Source organism: Ornithodoros turicata, chromosome 7 (genome assembly GCF_037126465.1).
Source record: "Ornithodoros turicata isolate Travis chromosome 7, ASM3712646v1, whole genome shotgun sequence".
Classification (NCBI taxonomy): domain Eukaryota; kingdom Metazoa; phylum Arthropoda; class Arachnida; order Ixodida; family Argasidae; genus Ornithodoros; species Ornithodoros turicata.
Window position 1 is genome coordinate 54998360 of NC_088207.1, and position 27843 is coordinate 55026202.

Genomic DNA, 27843 nt, shown 5'->3' on the forward strand with positions numbered 1-27843 from the left:
AGCCTTGTCGAGCGAGTCGAGCGGTGATTTGAAAAACGAACGGAGCAAATGGACACCAGTTCTATCATTAGGGCTTTTGTAAGTTCGTGTAATGATGTAAGCTCAAGCCCTGAACCAGGGGACAGCGAACAAATTCTACAGAACTTAGATGTAAGTGCCATTGCGTGAGCTTTCTGTTAAAAGAGATGCATTGTTTATTATAACGGCCACATTACTAAATAATGATCTGAAATGGACGCATTATATTGCTTGTGACTTTCAGATTTTACTGGGGCACTGGTCTTCGCTTGACATTAAGAGCAAATGCTCAGACTATAGCCCGAGGAGCAAGCATTGGCGAGACTGCATTTCTTGCGTGATATCGCTTCTTCTGGATGCAAGGCCGACTGTAGATGTGGCTGCAAAGGCACTCTGCTTTCTGCAAACATTAGGTACGATTTTTTTGTTCTGTAAACGACATTGATCTAGAGGGGGAACTGTGGAACCCTGTTCCCCAAAGTTAATTTCGTTTCTTTCTGTAGCTATCGTAAGAGATTACTGTCATTCCAAAAATACCTTGTAGCTAGCATACTTATACTTACACAAAACGTAAAAATTACAGTAGCCCATGCTTTCTGACCCTACGAAAATCGCCATGCATTTCACACAGCATAACTCCATGCATGCATAAATAAAAGTTAGCGGCACCCAAAGTGCCTTGTAGATATTTAGAGACTGATTATCACGTAGTATTTACAATTTTTAGTCATTGTATCTATCCATACACGATGATGCCTTTCATTATCGTAGTTCAAGACCCAAGGCTCAAGGAATGGCTCTGCCAGGAGTTTCAGCCATGCTCAGCGCTTGCAGTATTTTTGCAATCTTCAGTGATACTGGAGAACTCACACCTGTTGATCCAGGTTTGTGGACACAAATTCGCAGCCCAACTTAGTTACGCTATGTTAATTCATGTGGATTATAATGATAATGTTTAATACAGCAAAATAAAGTTATACAGGGCCCACATATATGCCAACATACATTCGCACATGCAGCATGTTGCCTACTTTACGGACTAACCTCCGATGGCGCACGATAACACATTTTTGTGGTCAAAACCAATATAAAAAATCTTAACAAAACTCTGCCTAATAGACTATAATAGCCACGCAAACTTTGTGCTCTGTGCATTTCGAATAAGATATACTGATGTTGACATGGCAGTCTCCTGAAGGTTGTGTGCAGGTACTGGTAGGGGCACTAAACCGTTATAACGGAAGTATATACAAGGTGTTTCACCTGACGTGATAAAAAAATTGCGTTAAAACATCTACTTGTCTGAACATTATGGGGTCAACGCCATTTATCTCCGGGAAGATTTTGCCATTACTTACGAGCACTTTTATCGAATTTAATTTGCGAGAAATTGAATTTTCCCAATTGAACTCTGAAATTTTCCAAGTCAACGTAACATTTTTTTTTTTTTTTTCGACAGAAACAGAAAGCGCATGCTGGATTTACCCCATTCTTTTGCAAAATACATTCAGTACTACAATGATAATAGCCGGGAAAAAAAAATTGCAAAAATTGTCGCTTCGAGGTGCGCAAAGTGCCAGCAACACTCAGATCTCCGAAAGAATGCTAGGAGGAACCTTGCGCTTTCTGTTTCTGTAAAAAAAAAAAGTGAAATTGTCTTCGCAAATTTTGGAGATCAATCGGGGAGAATACAATTCATCACGGATTAAGTTTTGATAAAGTGCCCAGGAGTAACTGCAGAATCTGCCCCAAAAAGTGTTGACCCCATAATGTTGAGACTAGTAGAATTTTTTAGTACGATTTTTTATCACGCGAGGTTTTGAAACACCCTGTATGTATACTGATATAATACAAAATGCATGCAGAAATGAGCCTCCATATATGTGGGACCTAATTTCGGCTTCTGCACCGGTGGCAAAGCTTGCGTGGTTATATTTTTTTGTTATGCAGAGTCGGATCACCACAATTTTTGTTGTCGTTGCTGGTCTTGATTGCAAAAATGTCAGCAAGCACGTTAACCTGTATTGTAATCTGTAAACTGTTAATCTCTTTGTCTAGATGGGAGCAAACTGCTGCCTGCAGGGTGTAACATGTATACGTAATCAGTGTTCTTTAAAAAAAAAAAAAACTTTTTTCATCCCAACCACGCATGTGCTCATAGCGCACGTATTCAGTTGACACAATGTTTCACGCAGGTCGTTCAGCTTCTCAAGGTCCTGGTTTACAGGCGCAAGTCAATTTTCACGGAATCGAGCTTGGCACATCTCGTGAAAGTCCTCGTCAGGCACATGTACGTCCTAAGCTAGCAGTTAACGCTTTCTGACGCTAGGGATGCCGACATTGCATTGTTCAGGGCAAAATTCTTTTGCCGCAAAACGCTAGGAGAAAATGATCTTGCCATGGGGAAGATGGAACCTATGCCAGAATATTTGTATAAGCTGCTTTTCAATTATTTGTACTCATTTTCTACTTTCCTTAGCCTTGATCTCTCATTTATTCCTCACACACATTGTATGCATTTGCAATTCATTTTATGGTCGCAGTCATACTAATAATCTCAGATGCCTTGAGTTGAGTTGAGTTATCACTGTTGTTTTCTTTGCTGCACGTCTGTTGAATGGTTTGTCCCCTTTTGTTGATTCAATAACCATGATGCGTATTACTCAGTGCACACAGTTTATTTTGTTACTATACACGTAATATTATTGCTTGTTTGTTTTTTATTTTGTGACCGTTGTGACCGACTTCTGTGGTGTCGCTCATGATTATGGCTGTCTTTCAACGTAAAATCACAAATTATTTTAATTATCGTTACCTATGGGCCAGCAACTGTTGGCCAGCATTGTGTTTCAAGCAGGGTGTCGAACCGAACCCGAACCCGAACCGAAAACCGTACCCGAACCGTTATTTTTGCCGGAACCGTACCCGAACCCGAACCGAAATTTTCATGACACTGCTGAACCCGAACCGGAGCAGAACCGTAAAAAATGATAGCGGTAACCGGTTCGCAACAAAACGGTTCGGACATAAAAAAGTCAGCATAAGAGTTCCTCTCTATCCCCGAACGAAGGCACATTGGTATCATCATCACGCGCCTATATCATGGATTTCAGAAATTTTCACCTAGCAGTCAGACGACGACGTATAGTAAGTATACTTTCAGTGTCTTTTTAACACGGTGAAGCGCAGTTGTCCTTGTGAGCGCCGCGGCTAGCGCCCCACGCACGCGGTGATGCGGCGTCTACTCTTCAGAGAAGAGGTGCCATCACTCTTAGAAATGAACTTCACCGCATAGCACGCTCCTAGCAAACCACCATCTCGAATGATATCGTTATCTGCCCTGATTTGTTGAAAACTGGAGGCGTACGCCTTTTTTGGGACAATTATGAACAGCATAAGTCACAGAAAGGCGTACGCCTCCCGTTTTCAACAAATCAGGGCAGATGACGATATCATTCGAGATGGTGGTTGGCTAGGAGCGTGCTATGTGGTGAAGTTCATTTTTAAGAGAGCACGCGGACGAATGAAACAGGAATGGAGTAGGCCAGTTATGTAGCTCTACAGGACGAATATGTGATCAAATAAGCGCATAAGATTTCCCTTTACACGTGAGCAGTACAAATTAAACAAGTCAGAAACATGAGAAGTGGAGAAGGAGCGTACGCATAACGGTGCCTGTTCGATTGGTCGTGGTTTGAAAAGTAAATTTGGTTCTTCTTATTGGTAGTGCAGTTGTGTCGTGACACATTGCCTTTGTGTTGTGGATGAACTAGTACACTGCTGTGAGCTCGGACAGAGTAAGGCTGGCAGCTTATTTTCGACATGCTTCAGTACGGTTTCAGATCGATTCACGCTGCGAAGGCAGTGTGCCGGGAAGTACTGTCGTCTATATGTTACACTGTCCATCTTATTAGGCTTCCTTTAAGTGTATCTTGCTGGCACTGTGCGTGTGAAAAAAGAGATTTTGGGAACAGAAAGTAGCAGGACTACACCGCTTCAACGCGCGCTCTATTTGCAATAAGTGTTCATCCATTTCTCATTGCTCTCGCTAAAGGGCTACCTCACCTCTAGAGACGTCAATGCAGACAACAGCAGTAAGCTATTAGCCACGCATTTCCTGATAAAAGCAGTTTTATGGAACATATAAAACGGAAGCGTTGAACCGGTTCGCGAACCGGTTCGGGGCTGCGAACCGGTTTGCGAACCGGTTCGATTTTTGGCGTGGCCGAACCGGAACTGAACCGGAACGAAATCAAAACAAAGCGAACCCGAACCCGAACTGAACCCGTATTTGTTGCGGTTCGACACCCTGGTTTCAAGTAAACCGACACGTTCTGATCCTCTTACATTTTGTTTAACACGATACTCGTGTGTTTCGTTAAATGTAACTCAGTAGTACTTTTTATAATCGGTCACAGAGAAGAGCCGACGTCGGACCTTGCACTGCCGTGCCTTGAGCTGCTGAATTTTGTGTCGTGGACTAGGGAGAATCGTTTGTTCATTGGAAGGCTGGTGAGACATGATTACTTAATTAATGCACTTCTGCCCTTGCTCAAGATATATGACTATAAGCAAGGAGATGTAAGATTATTCATTTATTTTCACCGGTTATGAAAACTGTACTATTGAGAGAGAAAAAAATTTTATCGTACATTTTTCTTCATTTCAAGTTAGATTTGAATCACTTTTGTAAAAGTCAACTTTATTTAATTTTTTTAATTTTTTTGTCATAGGAGTAGTTTCTCGACTTGAAGGAAGTCTCAATATTAAACATATAAAAGTTCTAGATATATTTAATTTAATTGGTTGCGGTAATTGGTATTACCTAGCGGAAATATATTTATCACATGTTATCTTTTTATTGCTTTCAATTTGGTTAGAAACTTCTGCAAGAAACTGCTGTGTGATAAGTTATTTTACACTTAACTGATAAAAAGCCTCTAGCTACAATGGGACAAGCATATCGACATATTGAACTCCAGAACTAAAGAAGTATAGTTGTGGAAATCAACTTTAAGAGCAGATGGCGATTGCTGGAATAGAAAGCGGACGTCCTTGAAAAAAGTTGTTGCTTCTGTACAATGCGTTGTTGAAATCTTGAAATGATCTGTCAGTACAAAATGTTGGAAAACTTGATAAGTTGACATTCGATGCATTTTTTGCCTAACGATTACAAACTTCAGCCAAACTTCAGCCAAATCTGCAAGCTTTTGCTGTGCAAGGTGAATGTCCAGAACCCCGTTGTTGTCATACACTCGTTATCAGCACTTGCGAACCTGCCCCTAACACCGACACTGTCTTCAAAAGTGAGTATTTTTGATGAAACATATAACGCTTTTATGTGTGGTGCAACTTATATAGTGAATCCACACATATAGTGAAATACTGCTTGAAGTGAACATTTTTCATAAGGGGAGGCTATCCCCAATAATGAGCTTTGCACTTCAGATATTTGGCAGCAGCGGCAACATGAAGCAGGTGTTACACTTGGTCCTCTCCATGATGACTTCGGATGACTTGGAAGCTCGGAGCGCCGCCGTGGATCTCTTTCAAGACTTGCTGTCTCAGTCAGGGAGACGAGAAGAGCTGTTGAGGTTCTTGACTTTGAATTCCTTTTGATACTGCTCCGTTCAATGTACACAAACTATAAGAATACTTTCACTTTTTTTATATATGTTTCACCAAACGTGTAAAAAAATTGTATAGAAAATTCTACTATTTATTTAGATTGGGATAGCATTTATCTATGATGACTTCGATCAATTTTCTGCCACAACAAATTGAATTTTCTGGATTGAAGTCCAAAAATTTGCGAAGTGAATGTAACACCTTTTGCTGCAAACAGAAAGCATGTGTTAGATTTACCCTGTTCCATTATGAAATACCGACATTCCTTTCAGCAGTGGTAACACTGTGAACTTGAACTAGAGTTGCATCAGTTTTTGATAGCTGGTGTCAGTTTTCCATCTAAGTTAGTGCAAAAACTAGCAAAAAAGGAGGACATGAACCTGCCTTCTGTTTTTTTTTTTTTTTCTGTGTTCCTCCTGTATGGATTAGGGAGAGAGTGTTGTAAAGGGGCGATTAATAGAGCGGATAAAAAGCAAACGGGAATAAGCAGACCACCTTTTTTTTCTTTCCCCCGCCACTTTTTGCATTAGCCTGATTGAGAACTGATGGTTTGGTCCTCTCGAAGCGACAGTTTTCACTTTCTTTTTTTAATGGGCAATGTATTTTGTGACGGAAATGGGGTAAATCCGACATGCGCTTTCTGTTTCTAGCAAAGAAACATTACACTCACTTTGTGGTTTCGGAGTTCAATTCAGAAAATTTGTTGCCACAAAAAATTGATCGAAGCTGTCATAAGTGGTGGCAGAAGGCTGCAGAAGATTACGGTTGACCTCATAATTCCCGGACAAGTACATCTTTCGATATAATTTTTAACACGTTAGTTGTTAAAAGCACGCTCTCAGTGTGCAGACTTATTTCTTGCCTCTAATAACGATGCGGAAAATATCCCATGAACATGTTTTGTTGCAACAGCATTTTTTTCTTCCCTCCGCATATTTTAAGGCAAAAGCGGGTTTTGGTGCCGTGCCTACGGAGAATAGTAGACCATGCTCCAGAGACTGCTTCGCCAACTTTCACAACGGTGAGACACATAGCCTTTGAGATCGCTACAGTGTGCTTTAAAAAGATTTGTTATTACTCTTGTATCATTACTAAAGCCCCTAGCTTTTTGCAGTGTAAAATTTACTTTTCTGCTAAGTGGGATTTACGAATCTATGGGAAGAGAAGTCAAGCAAAAAAAAAAAAAAAAGGCGCATTCTCCCAGGTCGCACACTGACTAATCCTGCATGCTGTTCCAGCCTTTCATAACTTCTCAGTGCGCTGCCTCAACTCTATAAATCATTGCTGTCGTTTAATTTCCTTTCGTCTCTGCACATTCAGCCGTGTAAGTGCCAGCGTTATCAGTGGTGTCAAGCAATGCAATCATGAGTGAGCAGATTTAACCTGGTCAAAAATGTTGCAGATCGATCGAAAATCCTTACATAATTCTGTAAGATATCAAATATTCAGCAAAAACAGACAGTTCTGAGGGAAACAGCATGCTCCGCGAGATATGGCCAACTCCGCAATATTTTGCGGATTCGCGGTAAGCTAGGGGCTGTAACAATAACCAAACGTGTGTGAAAAGTGACGTCAAGTCGCGTGTTTTTCCTCTTCAAGGTGTTGCGCCTCCTGGTGGTGCTCAGTGGCGAGGCCGAGCTCTTTGATGAGATATTTTTTCAGCCGCCAAATGCCTCCGGTACACTTGAACCACTGCTCAATTCCTTGCTGACTCTTGTCTGTCTGGACGGCTCCTCTCTGCAGACCGCACAGTGGACATTGACGTCCTTTGCAGCATTTTTTAAGGTATTAGGTCAGGAATTGTTGGTATGGCACTGGGACTAGAAGGTATTTTTTTTTTACGTAATCGGACTTAAGGTTGTCTACGGTAAAGAAGGCACTCTCTCCCTCCTTCGCTATGTGGACATGTGTCGTCTGCTCCAGCCACGTAGTTACCATGGATGATTATGGCATTAATTAGTTAATTCATTAGTTAGTTGGTGTTAATTAATTAATGGTGTAAATATGGCTTAGCTTATTAATGAATGATTATAATTATTAATTAATGGTATAATTATGGCACTATATTTTGGGGTAAAAAATGTGCACCAGTTATGTGAACCATATAAAATATATTTTTAAAGTGTTGCTCGTAGTCACATAGTACATAACTGTCACATTTTCTGTAGCTCTCGTGAAAAAGACTACATAATAGATGGTTTCTGCATCAGTTTGATTCGACATGAAACGTTCTCGTTCACATAAGTCTACATTTCCTCCTCTCTAGCACTTATGTAATGCAAATCAACTGGAAGAGAACAAAAATGTGGCAGAACGTGTGCTCCAGAGAATGATGGAGGTCTTTGTCGAGTGTCAGGACAAGGCTTTGGATGACGTTTACTTTGCAACCGAAATGCATCAAGCGTGTCTTACAATCCTCTCTGGTAAGTAAATGTTTAGTAAAGTAAAGTAAAGTAAAAGTTTGTAGAGAATTTAATATTTGTGTGCTTTTACACCATTCTCTTAATAGTCTATAACATGTACAATTATGTTGCTTCCATTTCAGGGCTGTGGGAGTCAGGATCGCATGGAAAAGAGGTTGTTACGAAAAACGTCTCTTCAGCTGGGTTATTGATGGTCTTGAAACCATATTTCATGTTGAACCCTCTAGAATTGTCTTCAGGTGATACGTGAGTGTTGCGATACTTCTTGAAGTGTGTATGCAGCTTTTTGGAAATATAAAATGTAAAATTATATCTGAAAGTGCCAAAAACGCTCCTTTTTTTGTTTCATTTTAAGGACCGTAGAGGTGGTGCTGAGGATATCCACACTGATTCTGGCACTGGACAGTTCTCAAAAGCTCCTTCAGAAATTTTTCAAGGTTTGCTTACTGTTTTGTTGTTTTGCTTACTGCTCTCACTATTTTTGTGCCACCCAAAATGCCACCTCTCTCGTTAACGTCGGCCTGGCTTGGCATCTCGTCTGCTACGTATTATGTATTGCAGGAATCTGCGGTGATGGGCTTCTTGTCACTCGGACTATCATCAACTAAGGAGAACGTGATGCAACAAGCATTTCAGCTTCTTTGTGCAGCCACCAAAGCTGATGGCTTCAGCGGTGAAAAGTATGAGCAGATTTTTTTTTTAAATAAAATTTTTCATAACAGGTTAGCTTTAGCGGCCATGAACGTTCCCTTCGCTTGGCATATCTGAGAGATTTCATTCAGAAAAATAAGTTTTTGTGAAAATATTATAGCTGGGCAAATATTTGAAAAATTAGAGTCATATAGGTATTGCTATTCAAACAGTATTCGCAGGTGATTTTGAGCATTTGCATTTTTCAAATATTTTTCAAATATATCCCCAAAATGAAGTGAAGCACCTTCATTGACTCAATTTCATGTCCGCATTGTGTATGAGACAAAGACAGCAACAAAAATGTGCATATAGTGTTATGCAATACGACTGAGGATGAGTTGCATTTTATGCTGACCTGAAACCTTATTCGCTCTGTTGACTTCCAAGTGCAAAGAACCCGCTGGAAAAATACTAAATACTGGGTAAATACCCAGTTACTACTGGGTTAATACTACTAAAGTTAGCTTTTCTGCTTGACAACTTGTCGCTGTGCTCACAATCTGTTCCTATACTGGTCAATACAAATCCAAGCTAAATCAATCCATCACTTTCGTTCTTGTTTGTTCTCCAATTTGCCCGAGCCTGAAGTTCATGCAGTGCTGCAAAAATGTATTTGCAAAAGAGTCATCACATTTCTTAGCAGACAACAGTATAATGGAGACAATTTGTATGCCTGAAAAAAAAAAAGCTGTTACATTGAAGGATTTGCCTCTTGTTCACATGTTGCATATCTTGCACAAGGTAATGGTAATGTATTAAAATAATTTACTATATCGTTATTTTACTGCCATGTCTTTACCACTAAATCATAAAACTTTTGTATTAATGATCGTTGAACTACGTCAACTTGAACTGCCTCTTATCATTACTGCTTAAATCATCATCTTTACTGTTATTGACTTGTGTGCAAACGTGTGTGTGTGAAGGGAAAACACGCTGCTGGCTATGTGCATTGGAACACTTTTTCTGATGGCAACGCCTTCCTGCACGCATATCTCACATGGGATGTGGTGTATTATGATTTGTTTATTAATATATATATTTATTTATTATATTTACATTTACTATGGGCTGCTCTACCATACCAGGTTCCTGTTCACCCATGCTGCAGTGAATCGGCGGAAGGAGACGTTCCTGCCCTGCACTACTTGCTCCAACCTGAACACAACAAGCAGGTTGCTGTCGGACACCGTTTCGCAGTGCTTACGGGAGCCCCCCACCAAACATAGCCGAAGGCTCTCCATTGAAAGCAGCATAGAAGAGATAGCACATAGGCTAGAAAATGGTGTTGAGGTACTTCCTACTTTTTATGTGTGTACTTTTTTGTGTCGTTGAAACTTACTCAGAAAATATTCTTGCTCTATGTGACGTATGGAAAAGTAATATCGATATAAAGATTGAGTCAACATTGTTCTCACTCCAAGACAGACCCAGGAAGAGCTAGGAGATAAATGCATCGTCTAACCTCTGAGGCTGAAACTGTCGGTTTCTACGATAACCTAGTAGCGGTATATAAATAAACTTATATTTGTCGAACAATTTTAAAAAACTTTGCTGTTTTTTAACATTGTTTCGTTCAGCAAAAGGGTACATCGGGCACGCTGGCGTAGCCTGGGGGGGTAGTCTGGGTGTTCAACCCCCCCTTAAATGGTACCTCTGGTAGCGTATTTGGGAAAGGGAAACGAGGGGAAATCCTCCTTTCTCACGTAAAGTCCCCATAGAACTCCTCCCGAAATATTTTTCTGGCTACGTCGCTGATAGGGCAGACGTCTAGGCGCGTGAACTGTCAACTAAAAGAACATAATGCTAGCAAAGCAACAGGATATGGTAAATTAACGGAACATCCTAAAAGGCTTATAAAGGGTGTGAACAAAATTTTGACGGCACAAGAATTCGTTACAAAAGCAGGCAAGTCGGAGCATTGCTGTATCAGGATTCGATTAAGATACGAAAGCAGGTGGTAGGTGCGTCAGCAGTTCATCGGTTTACCTATATTCTAATATAGAACAGTTTATCTAGAAGGGGCACATCAGCAACAATTGATGGTAGAAACATAAACAATCAAAATAATAAACCAAATAACCAATCGAAAAGCTGAAAAGAAGGAGGGGAGAGGAGAAAGCAAATATAGGCAGCTAGAGTTGAGTTTTGAAGTCTTGGTTTGCCAGTTCAGTGCTGTGTCTCGTGTCATCTTTTTAAGCGTCGCCCCGCACTGGAGTTTTTAGCGACTTTAATTACTGTAAACATATTTTTATTTGCGCTGTATTAATTTTCACGAATCGTGCATTCAGTCATTTGTGAAGTTATTCGCCAGTATTTAGTTTCGTGATTCTAGGGCTGTTTCCTTTCGTGGGATAAACGTAAAACTGTGTTGGCGAGTACAAGTTTTTGCAATTTGTTAGCAGTTGCGAAATTTGCGAAAATTAAAGTAGCACAGAAAGTCATTTTTAACACCCAGTTTTCTTCCTATAAAACTGTTAAGAATAGGCCAGTAAGATGCACCGTGCGAAGTAATTTACACCACAGAGTCATAATTATCGCGGAAATTGAATTTAAAATACGCCGCAAAAAGCGACCGTGCGCAATGGTGGTAAAGAGCAGTACCAGCCTGTGAGCTGCCTGGAACCTCGCGCTGACGCTATAAGGAGAATGCTCGCTGATTGGCCTAGAGAAATGTTGTCTGCTACTCCGCTGTCGTCTGCTACTCGGCTGTTCGGGGTTCTGATAAAGCCTTTCTCCTTGCTCGGTAATGCTTCGGCCACTCCTTTTATCCCCAATTCTCCGGGAGAACTGGCAAAACTGGTTTACGGCGGCAAAGGGACAAGGCGCTGACCCCCACTGACCGGCGAACCAGAACGAGTTCTCCTTAATGTGTCATCGGTGACGTGGCATCATACCTCCTCGTCCTCGTTATAGCTGGAGTGGCGAGTTAAGGGTGAAGGCTCGGAGCTACGTTTATGTGAGTTTTTCTGGGAAACAAATTGCACACATCAAAACCTTTCGCGCTACCCGGTATAATGACACACACACTTTCATCAGATGTCATAATCTGAATTTTTTTTTGGATGGCCCTCTGTACTCCTTTAATATGTCGCGAATAAAAATACGTTTAGAGTATATTTGTCAGAGGAGGGCATTGGAGGCGAGCACGGTTCCATGAAATCTGTTGATAAAGCTGCCTTAGGTGCTGTGCCTGAGTGCAGTGTACGTGATTGATTTGCTGAATAGTATGAGTGACTGGATGTAATGTTAGTTTCTGCTACATATCCATGTTCCTAGGTTGGAGACCTGAAGAAGTCTGATATCATGTCAGTGTACGAAGGGCGCATCTTGGCCCTGAAGGTAAGCAATGATGCCAGTTATTCTCAGCTTTATAAGTTTATTTACCTGTTTGCAAAAAATTTTTGCCAAAGAAGGTCTCGAGGGGGTGTCCATAAGTGCCTTTTCAGCCCTTTGAGAGCCTTATCTCAATGCTGAGATATGTCGCAAAAATATTGGGAGATGTAACAATCCATGCATTATCTACGAGAGTGCAATTAACAACAACAACTTTATTTTTTGATGATGATTGGAGAGTTTCATCGCCAGGGGTGATACTCTACCCCATTGCTGGTGGTAACGTGGGAAATTTTGGGGAAAAAAACGTGGGAATTTTTTGGGAAAAAAATATTGAGTTGCATTACGGTGATGACCGTAGTCCTACGGTGTCCAGAAAGGTCAGAAGAGCTCGTGCGTGCAGAGCGTTGGTGGGCCGGATTGACGAAATATATTGACAAAAATTTACAAAAATATGTATTGACAAAAAGAATGCTAATTTCTGCAGTAAAATTCAGAAGGTCAGAAGAGCTCGTGGGTGCAGAGAGTTGGTGGGCCGGATTGACAAAATATATTGACAAAAATTTTCAAAAATATATATTGACAAAACGAATGCTAATTTCTGCAATAAAATTCAGAAGGTCAGAAGAGCTCGTGGGTGCAGAGCGTTGGTGGGCTGGATTGACGAAATATATTGACAAAAATTTACAAGAATATGTATGTATTGACAAAAAGAATGCTAATTTCTGCAATAAAATTCGGCAGTTAGTTGAGCAGCTGCCACAGACTCCAAGGCGGTTTTGTTACACACCGTCCTTACCATTCCCCCTCAACATCCGCATGTTTATTACCAACCTGTAGAACAAAGAAGAGAAGCTTCGACAGCTATTGTCGACCCAGTCGATGATGCTACAAGAATCTGATCGTCTTCTTAATCAGCATCTGTGCAGCCAAACCAAGCGAGACTCTGAGGTTGGTTCCTTTAAGATTTCTTGTTGAATATGTACAAGGTGTCCCGACCAAGACACAAACAAAACCAACTGAACGCTGTTTTGTTTAGGCTTTAGGGCTTTCTTTTTTGTGTTTTGGGGTCTTTCTCATTTCGCGTACCTTGGAGACAGCTCGGTCGGGCGTTAAATCCTGTGGGAAACCGTAACCTTTAAAGTTTAAACCAATATTTTGAACTTGCCTAATTAGTCTTAGCTAATTAATTAATTAGGTAGAACAAACAAACTGGTGACACGTGATTGCTGGCCACAATTAGCTGGTTTCATTCATGTAGAGCGCTTCACTCTTTAAAATCCTTGTGCACGTTATATTGGACATCCTATGTATTTAACTATTAATTTACCTAATTTAATTTTCTCACGTTTATCAGATGGATGAGCTGCGGACATTTCTACGTCAGTCGGAACGCCAGCTCGAAGCGACGCAAGAGGAGCATGCGAGGACATACGCAAGGGTCTGTCTAACTTAATTAAAGTATTACTTAAATAAATAAATAAATAAATAAATAAATAAATTACTAAAAATTAAATTAAAATAATTAAAAATTAGTGTGCCCACTCTGTCGTCAGTAGCTTTATGGAATCGAAGAAATTAATTAATAAGATGCAAGTCGATGTGTGAAGTACATCTAGAGCCTGAAGTTTTGGGGATTAACCGGATTATTCCCCGAATTTGAGGCTCTCTAGTTTCGGGTTAAACCGGATTAATACGTGTGAAAGGGCAGTTCGGGATAAAGGTAGAATAGTGGAGTCCAGCGCCACCTGTTGACAAAGTCTGCAGCGGAAGTGGAAGTCTGGGCAGTGGGAGCCTGGACAGCCTGAATAAAGAATTTTCACACTTCATGAAAGAAGAAGCACCAGTAAACTGTGACTAGGTCCTCGTCACATACTGGAACAAGCGAGAGTCTAAGAGATGTTGCACAAGTGCTTCCCGACTGGAAGAAGAGTTGAGACTCTTGCAAAATTTACTCTTGTGAATGGGGACATTAGGTAAAAACATGTTAGTTTTTCATATGGTTGCTTCGAGTAATTGAGATAGTAAAATTGCAATTAAAGGTTTGATGCAAATTGCTTTTCATTAACGTGATTGTTATTGGAGCAAGGGCCTCAGGTGTCGATACTTCGAACAGAGATTGTCCCATCTGTGGCAGCAGAAGAGCAGTCTTATCTAATTATTGTCGGCTTAGACCTACCTCCATCGTATCCTCTTTGTTATCAGTTATTCGACACTATAATCGTTATTAATTATTTAATTAACCTATTAAATTGGGGTGACTTTTAATTGCAGCTCATGACAGAGAGCCAAACGAAGGAGGATCAACTGAAAGGGGCAAGGCGACATATCAAGAGCATGGAACAACAGATGAAGCACTTGGAAGAGTGCAACGAAGTGCTTCAGGAAAAAGCAAATAGGTAGAAGCAGATGGCTGTTTTATTTTCTTTGCGAGGCGATACAATGAGAGCTGTGACCGTTTCAGGTTGGAAGTGGTTGAGAAAAACCTGCAGACGAACCAGAAGGAAAACGAGTCGTTGTCGGAGATGATTGCCATGTTGCAGAGACACAGCGAGGCGCTCAAAGAAAAGCAAGAAACGTAAGGTCACTTTAGAAACAGGGAACAGGGGAACCAAACTGTCTGCTCAGACGTACTGAGCCTTTTGGTCGCGCTCAACGCGATCCGCTATGTATAATTAGGGAGAGACTTTATCGGGTTAAACTCGATTCCGCCCGGTTATTGACGGGAAAGTGACGTGATCATGAGATATAGACTATGTTTTGTAGTGTTGGGTGATGGCAGCCTTAAAGCGGGCAAGGTCTTGGCAAATCTAAGAGATTTCGCATGCGAGAGAAAACAAGCAAAGAAAGAAAAATGCAGCATTCTCCCAAGGTCACGTACCGACTCATCCCGCGCACTTTTCCAGCCTCTTGTAACTTTTCAGTGTACAAAAAAAACTAGACTCAACTCTTTGTATCTCTCTCCGGGCATTGCTGTTGTTAGACTTCTCTTTGTCGCAGCACATAACATCAAGCAGTCTTTCTTTATTATTTTTTTTTTTACAACGTGGTGTCACTTGTTGAACACCAGAAGAAAAAAAAAAAGGCAAATGGCTTTTTTTTTGGGGGGGGGGGGGGTTCGTCTGCTTCACATTCATATCACCTCACACAGGTGGAGCTGCCTACAACAATGACTTCTAGAGCCGTTCTGGTGAGTTTCGTATGTTGTTGCCACCTGTGTGTGGTGAACTGCAAATGCAGCAACAAATGGCAGTTTTTGAGTAAGATGGGCCATAGGAAATGTATAGGGTGAGATTTTGCTTGATTTGTAATTTTTTTTTTTTCTACAGGCTCATAATGCTCATAAAACATTTCAAACGAAACTTTTGACAAATGGCTATCAGTCTGCAAAGTTTCGAGGGGGCTGAAAACCCCGTCTTCTATTTTTACGATGCGATCAAAATGTGTGATGACCAACCCTGTTACAGAATGTTATCGGAAGATTTCTTAATAGTATGCGTGGCAACATTTTGTTGAATCAGGATGTCTCGAGATATTGAAAGCCTACAGGCGGAGAAGAAAGGCCTGCTCAAGACACTGAAAGAGAAAGATGCGAAACTCAAAGGTACACTTTCCAGACCAATGGACACCGTTAGTGTACATTGCGTCTGTGCCTTCCGTGTCGTAGAGATCCTGTTGTATCCAAAGGCAGCAGTTTGCAGGCTCTTGTTGTTTTCCAGAACAAGGAAAATGCCTCCACATACTACAGACTAAGCTAGATGACAAAACAGCTCAAGTGAAGTCATTGACGTCCGAAAATGATCACCTGCAAGACACAAATTCAACATTGCAAAAGGAGAACAGCAGACTGGAGCAGGAGGTAAGAATATAGTGAATACACATATGAGCCATATGTTATCCTGTGCCACTCAACGGTGTTACAAGGATAACTGGCGGAAGAGTGAGTAAGAGTGAAATAAAGGGAAAGAACAGAGACAGGAGAAGGGAGCGAGTTAAGAGAAAGAAAGAAAGAAAGAGAAATGTGAATAAAGAGAAAGGTAGTTCACTAATGTACTAACTTATAACTAAGAACACTAATAAAAAGAGAGAGAGAAAATAACTATAAAAAAGAAAAGAAAAATAAACTAACTTTAAGACAACAAGGGGAAACGCAACAACGAGGGGAAAGAATAACTAAGAACACTAATCGAAGGGGGGAAAAAAAAACGAAGTACAGTGAAACCCGCGTATAACGATATTGACGGTAATCGCGAAATCCATCGTTATATGGGATACATCGTTAAACGAAGGATGACGTAAATAGCGCGTCCCCGAAAAGTCTCGCGTCACCCCGCGTGTAGCAAAAGAAAAAGAAACAGATGCTAAAAAAAAACGCGAAGCTACGTGACATCGCACTGGCTTGGGAAAGCAGCGATCAGAACTCGTGGAAGGGAACCAGGGAACAGCATTACAACTTCTGGCAACACTACACGTCACCATTCCGCAAGTCGGCTTCACCTAACGCCTGCGTGCTTTAGGAGAAGCTCGCTTTAGAACACTGTCGCGCAACTCGCGGGTGGAAAGCATGCGCTAGGCCTTTTGAATCTCGCGAATTTGAGCAGCATTGGCCAAATACGGAGACAAAAAAAAAAAAAGCGTTACCACCTACGCGCACGGGACAGCGCCCAACATCGTTATACGAGTACTCGGAACCGCTGTCTCCATCGCTATACGCGGGTCGTTTCCCCATAGAAACAATGTATATTTTGACGGTAAAATCATGAACAATCGTTTTACGAGGGATATCGTTATTCGCGATATCGCTATCCGCCGGTTTTACTGTAGTTAACACTAAAGTAAGTCCCTAAATCCCCGCGAATGCTGTTGGAATAGGATCAACTATCCAATTAAAATTCAAAATTTCACACGTTTGCAAAATGAGGTGACAAACCAAAAGCTGGTGGACCGCGTTTTGTCTCGAACGAGGTTTTTCCGGACTGACGTTTACTACGAAATACACACGTGCACGGCACTTTCGGTTTGCACCCGCTTCACCTCACGCTGTCGGATGCACTCTTTTCCGCAGTTATGCTCGTCAAACACTTCTCTCCAAAAGACCGAGACGTGCCTTCAAGAGAAGCAGTCCCTGGTCCAGAAACTGACGACTGACCTGGAAAAGTTCCGGCAGATGCAGGCCATGATCCGTAACATCAGCGCGAACACCATCTTGTGACATCTCACTTCGCGGTGACGATTTTGTTGTCAGCAGTAAGCATTTATACACAAGTGTTGTGACGTAATTACGGTGTGCACGCTTCAATGTAATATATACACAGGACGTCGTTCGCAACGAACGTGCACCAAGATTTACAAAAAGACGGTGCACTCTACAGGAGTGAAACCAACTGAATGTTGTTACCAGCCATGTATCCTAGTCACCAGCATTTTTTTTTTTCTATTTCATTGTGCCTAATTCTACATTTAAAAATACTGCTTTAGAGGCCAAAATGTGTCTCACAGCGTATGCCTTGTGTGGCTTTCTCCTCTTTTTTTCACCACTGCAGTTGCAGGCATGTTGAAACACAGTACTTTTTTTACATTCTGTGAGCTTTCATTTTAGGCAGGGAAGAAAAAAGGCTGCACAAAGTCTACCTCAGCCTCTGGTGAACCTCAGAATGCGAGTGGACAACATTTCGAACAGAGACCGTTTTTTTTTTTTAAATATTGGTTTACGGGGTCAGGTGTGAATTTGAAAATGGTAGAAAATGTAGAAAATCCAGTGAACTGGTTTCATACCAGTTTGCTGGATTTTATACATTTTCTACAATTTTCCAATTCACACGTGCACCCATAAACCAATATTTCAAAAATTAGCTAGTTAATTAAGTAGGCACAATGAAAAAAATACTGGTACATGACTGCCAACAACATTCGGGTGGTTTTTCTTTAAATCTTGGTGCTAGTCTTAGTTGGGACGTCGTGCTTGTGTGTTTTAGAGTAAGTACCTGTATATACATAGGTATATAATTTATGTAAGTTGACAATCTTGCTGTGTGTTACGTAACTGCAAGAACAAACCTGTGCCCAGATTGATGCAGTCATGCATTATATATAAAGCATGACCATAGTGTTTTAATTAATGACTGCAACGAATGAGCATCAAAGTATTTTTTTAACCAATAAAATAGCTTCTCAGCAAGTTTCTTGGCAGCACCTCATGCAGCGCTGCACTACTACTCACTACAGTATCACAATCCCATAAACCATGAACAGCTATGGGATGTCCATGGGATGTCCCTATGATGTCCATATGATGTGTCCATCCCAGTATATCTCCTTGTTTCTACACTCTGAAAGGCACCCAAGTTTTATTAGAGCCTCGCGTTTTAAGGTAAAACCCGTTTGTACCTGCCAATGTGCATCATCATAGCTTCGGATATGCCCCCCCCCAAGAAAAAAAAAAAAAACGAAAACGAACTTGGCAATGTGCCAATACAGGCACTACACACTCAGCATGGTTGTCTTGTATCTTGTGATAATCTAAAATGATAATCTAAAACACTTTTTTTTATCAACTGAAAATCTGCTTTTCCCAATTGATTTTACCCTGTAATAAACCAGATTTTTACCCCCCCTCCCAGCGATGAAGCTTTAGTGTAGAGTGGATAGAAGCAAACAAAGAGGGTGAGGGGGAAAGGGAGAGCTCCCCTTCCCCCCATCACCTCATGGTTGTCTTCATAGCCTTGTCTCGTCCTCGAACTCAAGCAGATGTTACCTCTCCCTACAGTACACCAACTCACTGGCACCAATTTGTTTATAAATAAGTGTTTTGGTTCAATACTTATTAGCACAGTATTAACCTGGAAGGATCACTAATATTTGTACGTATTATTTGGATTAAGTCCTAAATTCAGCAAAAAAAAACTTGGGTCTGAGGGGTGCGAAATAGCAGACGTGTGGAGACAGAAGGTGCTGTCCTGTGTTACACGCTTGTCCTTTTGTTCCCCTCAGACTACAGTTAAACGGCTAAATTCAAGCTGTGTGCAGGCCCTGTGCATCTTGTTCTGCTATCATTGGGCACGACTCTGAACGGAGCGGTTTTGAAGCACCTTCTATAAGAAGTGTTGTCATGATTCATAGGAGGGAAGACAGGATAAACAGCGTGCAGTAAAAACGTGTCAGTATATTTTCTTTCCAAACAAATCACGACAATATCACATCTTCAACTTTCTCGTGTACACATTTTCCCAAAGGGAAACAAACAAATAAAAAAAAACTCTCACCGGATTGTCAAGTACAGTAAAACTGCGCAGGTATCGTAACTTATTCAAATATGAGAGTCCTCATGCTGACTCAGTAACATCTGATGAATGTCCGTTTCAACGTTTCGGGGGTTGTGCGACAGTGCAAGGGTCACGTGCCGAGGTTAAAAGTCTGACGAAAACGTGGTACATCCTAGTTTTGAGCAAACCAGGTAAATTCATCTCTGGCACTGATATGTGGCATAGACAATGTCAGCACAGTGTGCTTAAGCATAAAAAGAAATGCACAATGTGCCTCCGCTGGTATCGCCGCCCATAACAGTTGCTTGCCTGATTGATATGCAATCACCCAAGTGCTCTTGCAGACATTATCATTACACACCAAGTACTTGAGGCAAGATGACATTACGGTCAGGTTGGCACATTATATCACAAGGCTGTAACGTGCGTTGTTTTGATTCTATGTTATCTTTAGTGATAGCCCAATTGATAACGCGAGCGTGTTCCATTAATAAAGTCTTTCGGAACCCTGCAGTCTGGATGATTGCTGCTTGATTGGGGTTCGAATTATGCAGGAACTTACACTTGCCCCGGATGATAATTTTTTTTTTAAATGTAATACACAGGCTCGTGTTAGCACTTGGAACATCCACTACAGTAGTGACAATGTTTTATCTATATGCTTGGGAGCTGAAACAGGCACAACAACTCGTAGCATCAATAACAGTGATTGTACGCTGTCGTTGGTATTGTTGGTATTGCTGTTTAAAGGGACTGTCGCATCCGTTCCAGTCGATTCCGAATCTATGGTGTCGTTGACAACCAAACAAGGTATCGAAAATCCCACGTGAAATAGTGGCATAGTTTGACTGCTGTTTGATGGGATACATGACGAGAGCAGACGGCAGATGTTGAGAATATGCAGGAATTCCCTCACTGGAAAACAGCGGAAAACATAATTCCCTACACCACCGATCAGAGCACAGTCCCGAGAAAAGGGATGCCGCGGATTCCTCCGCGCTGCCCTCTGCTGATTTTTGTTGATGCCGGAGCCTCCACAGCTGTGGGAGCAGCTCTGATTTAAGAAAAAAAAAAAAAATGTTTATTAATATCTAGGGCCTGACTTTTTCGGGTTTTATTTTTGGCCAAATTCGGGGGGTAAATATCGGGTGATATTTTTCATTTGAAAATTCGGGTGTATTCGGGTTAAATCCCGTTACGGCATATTCTGTCGTCAGGAATTCGGGTGTATTCGGGTGATTTTTTTTTTTGTTTAATAAAAATTTTTCTTAACATGGAACTAATGTTTAGCAATGTTATCAAACTTTATTTTAATGCACGCTTATGAGTGTGCCACGCGACGCGGTTGTTTTCGGGTAGATTCGGGTTAAACCCAAATTTTACAGTTTTCGTTCGGGGGGTAAATATCGGGCGGATACGGGTTTAACCCTAAAAAGTCAGGCCCTATTAATATCTAAGCACTTTTCGGACCAAAAAAACTTGCCAAGTAGATTGCCTGCCAAAGCCAAACCTAGTGATATCCGTTCATATCTGTTCCATAGAAGGATGCGACTGTCCCCTTAACACATCAGTAAAGTGTCTACTTTATCTGCCTACTTATGCCACACTTCATATTGTGTCCAGTGAACAAATCCAAGTATAGGTGTATCACACGTAGGCGATGCAGGCAAAAAATATACACAGTCTGAGTCGCGTGGTAGTGAAAACACAAGGAAATGCTAATATGGGATGCTTATACAGTCAAACTCCTTTATAGCGAACACCTTTTTAACGAAAATACCACTACAGCAAATTTTTTTGCGGTCCCGCTGGAGCCCCATAGGTCCAATAATGGACATCCTTTTTAACGAAAATACCTTTACTGCGAATTTGTTTTGCTGTCCCCTGGGTTTCGTTGTAAAGGAGTTTGACTGTATACATTATTAAAATCTGTAAACACCCTAGGACCCCCAGAGCACTCAATTGGGGGAATCTATGCTTCTTCGCAATTTTAATAATGTATTAACTAATTTTCTTGTACATTAATAGTACGTATGTATTGCATACCAAAACAAAGAAGCTAACACATTCAAACTGTACCAAAGGCCTGCAGTGTTGCCTTTCATGTGCGCACTATGTTTTCGGCGCTGTATTGCTCCGCGAGGTCCCCGCGATGTACCCGCGATGTACCCAGAACTGGTACTGGTACTTGTGTGCCTGGATTGCCATGTTGCTACACATAGGACTCCAAGCAGATGGTCGCGTGAATTGTGTTGTTTCTAGGAAAGCACGCTCGCTACAAGTAAAGGATATTGTCCTTTCGTGGAGTATGATATTTGGAGAATGTTTGGCAAGCTATTTTGTCCTCCATTTTGTACTCAGACTTTTTTTTCTTTCTTTTTTTCTTTATCACACATATAACATATATGTGCTCGGAGCACATCACAAAATGTGGGAATTTTCAAGCTCCAGAAATTAGAAGTTAGGTACTGGCATCACATTGTCAGGTAGACCTCCCCCCCTGAGATGGTAAAACTTGTGGAATAGCAGTTTCCTCAGGTCCCACTGTAGCTTCTACAGTTCTATCTTAACTACCAAACAGTAAAGATCTCAAACATGGTTCTACTATACTTTCTAAGGCACGTTTGTTTTGATCAAGGAAAAGAACATCAGTAAACAGATGAAACTGAAGCTTAAATGAACAATCATCGTGTCTCTTAATAATAACGTTTGTGTCAGTTTTTTTTAATTACTAATTTAGTTTCGTTCTAGCTAACGCTAACGCAGTCCAAATCGAGTCCCGTGCACGCCTTTTTTTTGTAATACTACAAAGATTTAGTTCAACGTGTAAAAATTACCGACACAGTATTAATTTTTCGCATGTTTCTTTCACTACACAAGTGTTTATGTGCGCTGACTCGCGACACAAATGTTTTTTGAGTCGGGGGAAGCCACACTCGTAGGGAAATCAAAATATTTCTGCGTCACCAGGTGTACTCGTGTCGTAGCATTCATAGTGCAGTATTTTCGGCAGAAAGCGCGTCTGTTTGCAAATGTCCTGCTCCCTGCAGCATCAAGTGCTCGCGGTCGTGAAATTCGTGGCAGACCGCACGGGACCCCTCATGGACGCATAGGTCTATGGTGAAGCGCGACACCGCACCGTTGGGGCTCAGGGTCTGGGCCCTGTTTCCCGGAACGTGGCAGCCAAAGTTGTCCACCAGGTGCCGCACCATCTCCCGCAGGAAAGCGCCGTGGCTGACTATGAGGACGTTGGCCACTAGTGCAGGGCATTCGTCGTCGCCTAGGCTGCAGGAGAGAGAAATCAGGTGCTCGTGAGGAAGCTCATCCTACGCAGTGGTAACTTGTAACTGTAGCTAGTTACTTTTTGCACTAACTTATGATTAAAGTAATTGCAGTAATGTTGCTGTGGATGAGGCAATTAAACATAGAAGGACAAACACAACACACAAGCTTCACCAGAAGGCTGAAGCAGGGAAGGCTGAAGTAACACAAGCCTCACCAGAATGTTACTGTAACTAAGTTACTCAGTTATTGTAACAGAAGAAGCATAGTTCTTGTGGTGAGTTGCAAACGCGAGTAACATTCGTGAGAACCATGTTCATATTAGCTGTTCAAAGAAACCACATATGCATATTTTTGAAAAAAAAAAATTGTCCGTTGCGTGCACTTATCCCTAAAGTCCTCAAAATAGATTTCAGAACATATATGTAGAGGTATTGAGTTTCGTCACGGTCTCAAAGCTAAACTGAAAAGAAATAAGAAGGAAAACAACAAGGGGGCGGGGGGCCCGTACCGAAAACGGAAACAACGGTGGTAATGGGAACAACGGTGGTAACGGAAACAAATACAGGCCAGTAATGGAGGCCGTAACGGAAACGAAAAAGATTCCGTTACCTTTCCCCGTGCCCGGCGGGATGTCACAGCTGCAACTACTCCAGTACCTGTGGTACCTGTCGCGTTTAATCCCCTCTTCCATAAAACTTGGATTGCAGGTTTAACGCAGACGGAAAATTGTTTTACGTCTGTCTGGTGTAGCACTTTCAGGCTCTGACCCACCTGCTCCCGGACGAGGTAGCGGACTCGTTTATCGACACCTGTTCTTCGGTGCAGGGACGTGGCGCAGGTTCCTGAGGCAGCTTTGCGGAGATGCCCGTCGGTGGTAAGGAGTGGCGCAGTTTGTGGCACAGCTCTTGTAGAAATTCCACTGCTCGTTGGTGCACCTGTGCGATTGTGTACAGTTTATCACTAGACCCTGATATTTTAGGGTTAGGGTTAGGGTTTAGGGGGACGCTTAAAAGGTCATTGAAAGACCCTTCAATTTTCGTTCCAAAACTGAGTGGGAACCATGATAAACCAGAGTATAGACAGAGCTTGAGTACGAAAAACTGGCCAGTCCGTCCGAAACACAGTCCGAAATATGTATTGGAAGCAGAAATACATCGACCCTACGGGGTGTTTGACGGTGCCAGGAGTTTTGTCCGAAAAATTTAAATGTCAGAAATGTCAGTCTGCGACTGTACGGTACATGTGGAAGAGTAGTATGTCATTACTGAAGCAAGCTTTAAAGGAGCAGGGAAATAACAAAATGACATACAGTCACCAAACAATTTTTCAGACATCTAGCATCCCTCAGACTTCTCGAACAGAATAGGACGAGAGTATGTCATGAATACAGCGGTAACCCTTTCCCTCCTTCATGAGGGCCATGCAGCGCAAAGTGTTGGTAAAATTAGAGGTTTGTAACTGACCTGGTCGAGTGTCTCTGCTCCTGGAGGGGTGTAGTTGCTCACAGTCTGGTTTGCATTGCGGGCAGCTTCTTTGAGTGAGGACAATCGTTTGCCTTCTGCTGAACCAAATTTCTGTAAAACGTACTCCTGCTTAGAAACCAATTTAGAAACTTAAGGCCCTGACTTTTCTGCGAATCCACGAAAATGCGCGGAATTTATTTATTTATTTATTTAAAGGATACAGCTGACATCACCAAGATGTCATTAGCAGGAGTGTGAACATAAAAGAAAATGTACAGGTCATGAGCACATTGTACAGCAAAAGTAAATCCGTCGTCTCGGAATTAGAACAAAATTAACGAGACTTAAATGACGATTAAACAATAATTGAACGAACAACTACACGCGCATTAAACAGGAGTAGGCATTAACAGCGAAACGAAAACGCTTTGCTACGAGAAAGGTACCAAAACACCATCAAGAATAGAAAACAATGTGTTTACATTTTTTGAAAGTAATCATCAATTCCACAAATAAATGAGGCAGGAGAGTTGGAGTTAACAAGATCGCTATGGGCAGTGCAGTCCAGTCCTTAATTACAATAGGGAAGAAGGAATTTTGCGGTATACTACAAGTCTTGACTTGAGTAACACAGCTTTGGTGCCAGAAATGGATGTACCCACGGCTCATAACGCCCTCTCCAGCACTGCCCGTGTACCATGTATCTCGCACTGGCAACACTGGTTCAGCTCACATGCATCCAGCCTTTACTACTTCTGTTTTGCTCCCATCGGCGATATCCCGTCTAGCACGTTCCTCACGGAATGGCTAGATGTTCCCACTTGGGGAAGCATGAGTGCAAAGGGCACATAGGTTAGCACGGTACTGAAGAGTTCTACGAAAACGCCCGGTTGGTTTTCTGTCGTTACTGCGTTAACTGTGTTATGCTGCTGTTAAAGCGACACAAAGTATCATCCATGTGATGCTTAGCTACAACTGTATTTTGGATTTGTAGACACTTTACTTGTATGTCACACAGTTAATAATGATTTTTGTCTTCGTATGTCTCCATCAACCTTTGCTGCGCAATTTGCTGAGCAATTGCTGCGGAAAATTGCAGAATCTCGGATTCCCCGTCGCGGAATGTGACATCTGCCGCAGCAGAAAAGCCCTCCCCATTAAACTTCCTGTACTATATAATTTGTTACCAAACTAGCAATACTAGTTGAGTGTCACAGAAACTAAACTAAGGTGTCCATTAATAGATGGCACCTTTCGTAGTGAAAAATACCGGCTGAGGGAGAGGAGGTGGAATACAGGGGAAGGAGGAAAGGCTCGCGGGAAAGGGAAGTGGGTGAGGGGTGGAAGACCACACACAGAAAACAGAGAGAGAGAGCTCAAGATGATACGAGGAAGCATATGTTCCTGTGTGTAATAATAATAATGAATAACTAAGGAAGGAACTGGTGACTGCGGAGTTGGGTCTATGCTCCAGATTTATTCAAGCTGTAGTGGAATGTTGAAGGGAAAACCCCGCAAAAGCCCATATGAAAGGTCTTGAGTCACAAATACCGGCAAAAGGCTGCCGGTATCACCTTCCTACCGGCAACCTGCAGAGCGAGCAGATAACCGGCCGTGCCGGTATAATACCGGCCTGGTGGCAACCCTAATTACGTGTGACCGAGAATGAAGTGCCGGGAAACGCCAACTCACCCGTTCACGAAGCCTTTTGTCTTCGGATACTGGACACGTGGTTTCGCGGTTCATAGCCAAGATGCACCTGGCAGTCTGCAATAATGTATAAAGGTAGTTAAATATAAAGTGAATACATACGATACATATTACAATACCCATATACGTAAAACTTGACCAGTCGTAACAAAGCATTTTTTTGCTCACTTTTCTGCCGATATCTCATTTATTTTATACATCCAGCAGATAAGAGAGGCAGACAGGGAGATAAGTTATGACATGATATGAAAAATCTGTAACTTAACATCTTTTGGTGCTGCAAATTGGTCTACGACGTCACTGAAGTCTTTTTTTTCTTTATTTCTTTCTCTTTCTACACTCGGTAGGTAAAAGAAGTTTTATTGTTTTATATTCATTCGTTCATTTTCATTTTCGTCAATTCGTTCATTGCACATGTACCACTGAGGACACCTTTCAATTTGCTCCCTAGCAGATATAGGGCCATGTGTCGCTCTCCTTTTTCTGGCCAAACCCAGGCCATGCAGGGCACATACCTCCCGAGCCCTGGAAAGATCACTGGAAAAGACGTGCGTGTATTTTTGCTGTTCCAGGTATTTTCCGAGCAGCCTCGCTTGCATGAGACCCATGGCTGAAAGAGGGACGTCCAGCTGGCCTGAAGGGAAATGCATATTGTACTAATTGACTAAAAATCAACTTGAAAGAGCAACGTTTTGGGTCGCAGAAGCTTTGCTGCTGCTCCTTAAAATAATATATCGCATTAACTTGCACAAGAAAACCTGACACTGAATAAATTTTGTAAATTTTTTAGAAATTTCTACACCTTGTAAAACCACGTGTGGATATGTGCAAAAGCAGGATTACGCACGAGACAAATTTTTAATTGTAAAAAAAAATGTGACGAATTTGCACTTGCCTTGAATGATGTTTTCTTTGTTATGTTCCGTCTCTCCACTGAAATATTGTCACAAACTCATTTTAAATCATCTGTGTATTTTTTATTTTTTTTTTCCCGTTCAGCACCCAAGTTTTTCTGCCTTATACACGTGTGCCATGGGCTCTAACAGCTGTGTCAACGCTGCGAACATAAAAGCATCTGCGAGATGCCTGTCTTACTATCTGAAACCGCCGAACCAGCGTGAAAACGCAGATTTCAAAATGCCAGGGGATCACGAGCACATAAACAACTGAGAGCCCCGCTCTCGACGTTCAAACTGTGTGAAGTATTGCACAATGTAAATAATGCAGTAATTGTTTCGCAAAAATTGCTCGGAACACAAGTAGTGGAAGCATAGGTTAAGTGTGGGTCAACCTTTGCAATGCTGCCTTCCATAGATTAGCCCGTCATTGCACACGTCAATGCAAACACGTATGTGCACAATGTGTATTACTCACTGCCGTGCAAGGGTGAGAGAAAACATCGCCGTGGTTTTGGAAGTGAAACTTGTGCTTCTGCTTAGCGACGTGAACACTCCCATACTCAAAAGAATCACCCCTAATGATGCTGATGGCGATTGGTATTTCGGGTATTTCGTTCGAGGTGCTTTCTGTTTGCGGGGGAAAGAAATACGACACGTAGATAATGCACAATGTCTTGTTACTCTTCCAAGCACACGATTTTTTTTGCAGACGGACACAAGTCGTAGTGTGGTATCTTTAGCACAGCACATTTTACCCGAATTTCGTTTCCGCGAGCAGTGGCGTAGACAGAAAATCATTTCCGAAGGGACTCTTGGGGGAACTTTCATTGAGGAGGTACCCTCGTGTCCATGTCCCAAATGCAGCAAAGGTGCGATTTCGGGCATGGGCGTTCCTAGGATTTTTTCCGGTGGGGGTGGGGGATGCGTGCAAACCCCCACCCCCTACCAATTTTTTCCTGGAGGCGGACATTGCGCACTGTGCGGGTGTCCAGAGGTTCCTATTATGACATCTGAGAATAATCATTACGACATATGACTATAAAGAGTGCACTATTTTGACAGGCGACCTTGGAGTTCGAGGGCGGGGGCCACGGCTCCTCCTTGCCTTCCTCGGTACGCCCATGAT

General features: G+C 41.9%; 2 protein-coding genes across 3 annotated transcripts; one reads left to right on the forward strand and one right to left on the reverse strand.

Annotated features, from left to right (window-relative positions):
- LOC135401614 (protein CIP2A-like) lies at positions 1 to 19642 on the forward strand. Of its 2 annotated transcripts, XM_064634119.1 has the most exons (23): positions 1 to 150; positions 263 to 431; positions 790 to 902; positions 2214 to 2308; positions 4437 to 4530; positions 5202 to 5324; positions 5467 to 5612; positions 6589 to 6667; positions 7246 to 7431; positions 7913 to 8069; positions 8192 to 8315; positions 8425 to 8506; positions 8631 to 8749; positions 9851 to 10055; positions 12042 to 12104; positions 12939 to 13049; positions 13456 to 13539; positions 14373 to 14497; positions 14563 to 14676; positions 15620 to 15702; positions 15818 to 15957; positions 17164 to 17345; positions 19089 to 19642. In XM_064634119.1, exons 1-22 carry the CDS (start codon positions 49 to 51, stop codon positions 17308 to 17310), a joined length of 2661 nt encoding a protein of 886 aa, XP_064490189.1. In that variant the 5' UTR covers positions 1 to 48; the 3' UTR covers positions 17311 to 17345; positions 19089 to 19642. The 2 variants fall into 2 exon arrangements, with proteins under 2 accessions (XP_064490189.1, XP_064490188.1); XM_064634118.1 differs by lacking the exon at positions 19089 to 19642 and having other exon boundaries at positions 17164 to 18262.
- LOC135401619 (fructose-2,6-bisphosphatase TIGAR-like) lies at positions 19241 to 27302 on the reverse strand. Its single transcript, XM_064634123.1, has 7 exons — positions 27193 to 27302; positions 26714 to 26751; positions 26334 to 26452; positions 25801 to 25875; positions 24109 to 24219; positions 23417 to 23580; positions 19241 to 22645 (listed from the first exon to the last, which is right to left on the reverse strand). Exons 1-7 carry the CDS (start codon positions 27273 to 27275, stop codon positions 22351 to 22353), a joined length of 885 nt encoding a protein of 294 aa, XP_064490193.1. The 5' UTR covers positions 27276 to 27302; the 3' UTR covers positions 19241 to 22350.
- Positions 27303 to 27843: the final 541 nt, after the last annotated feature.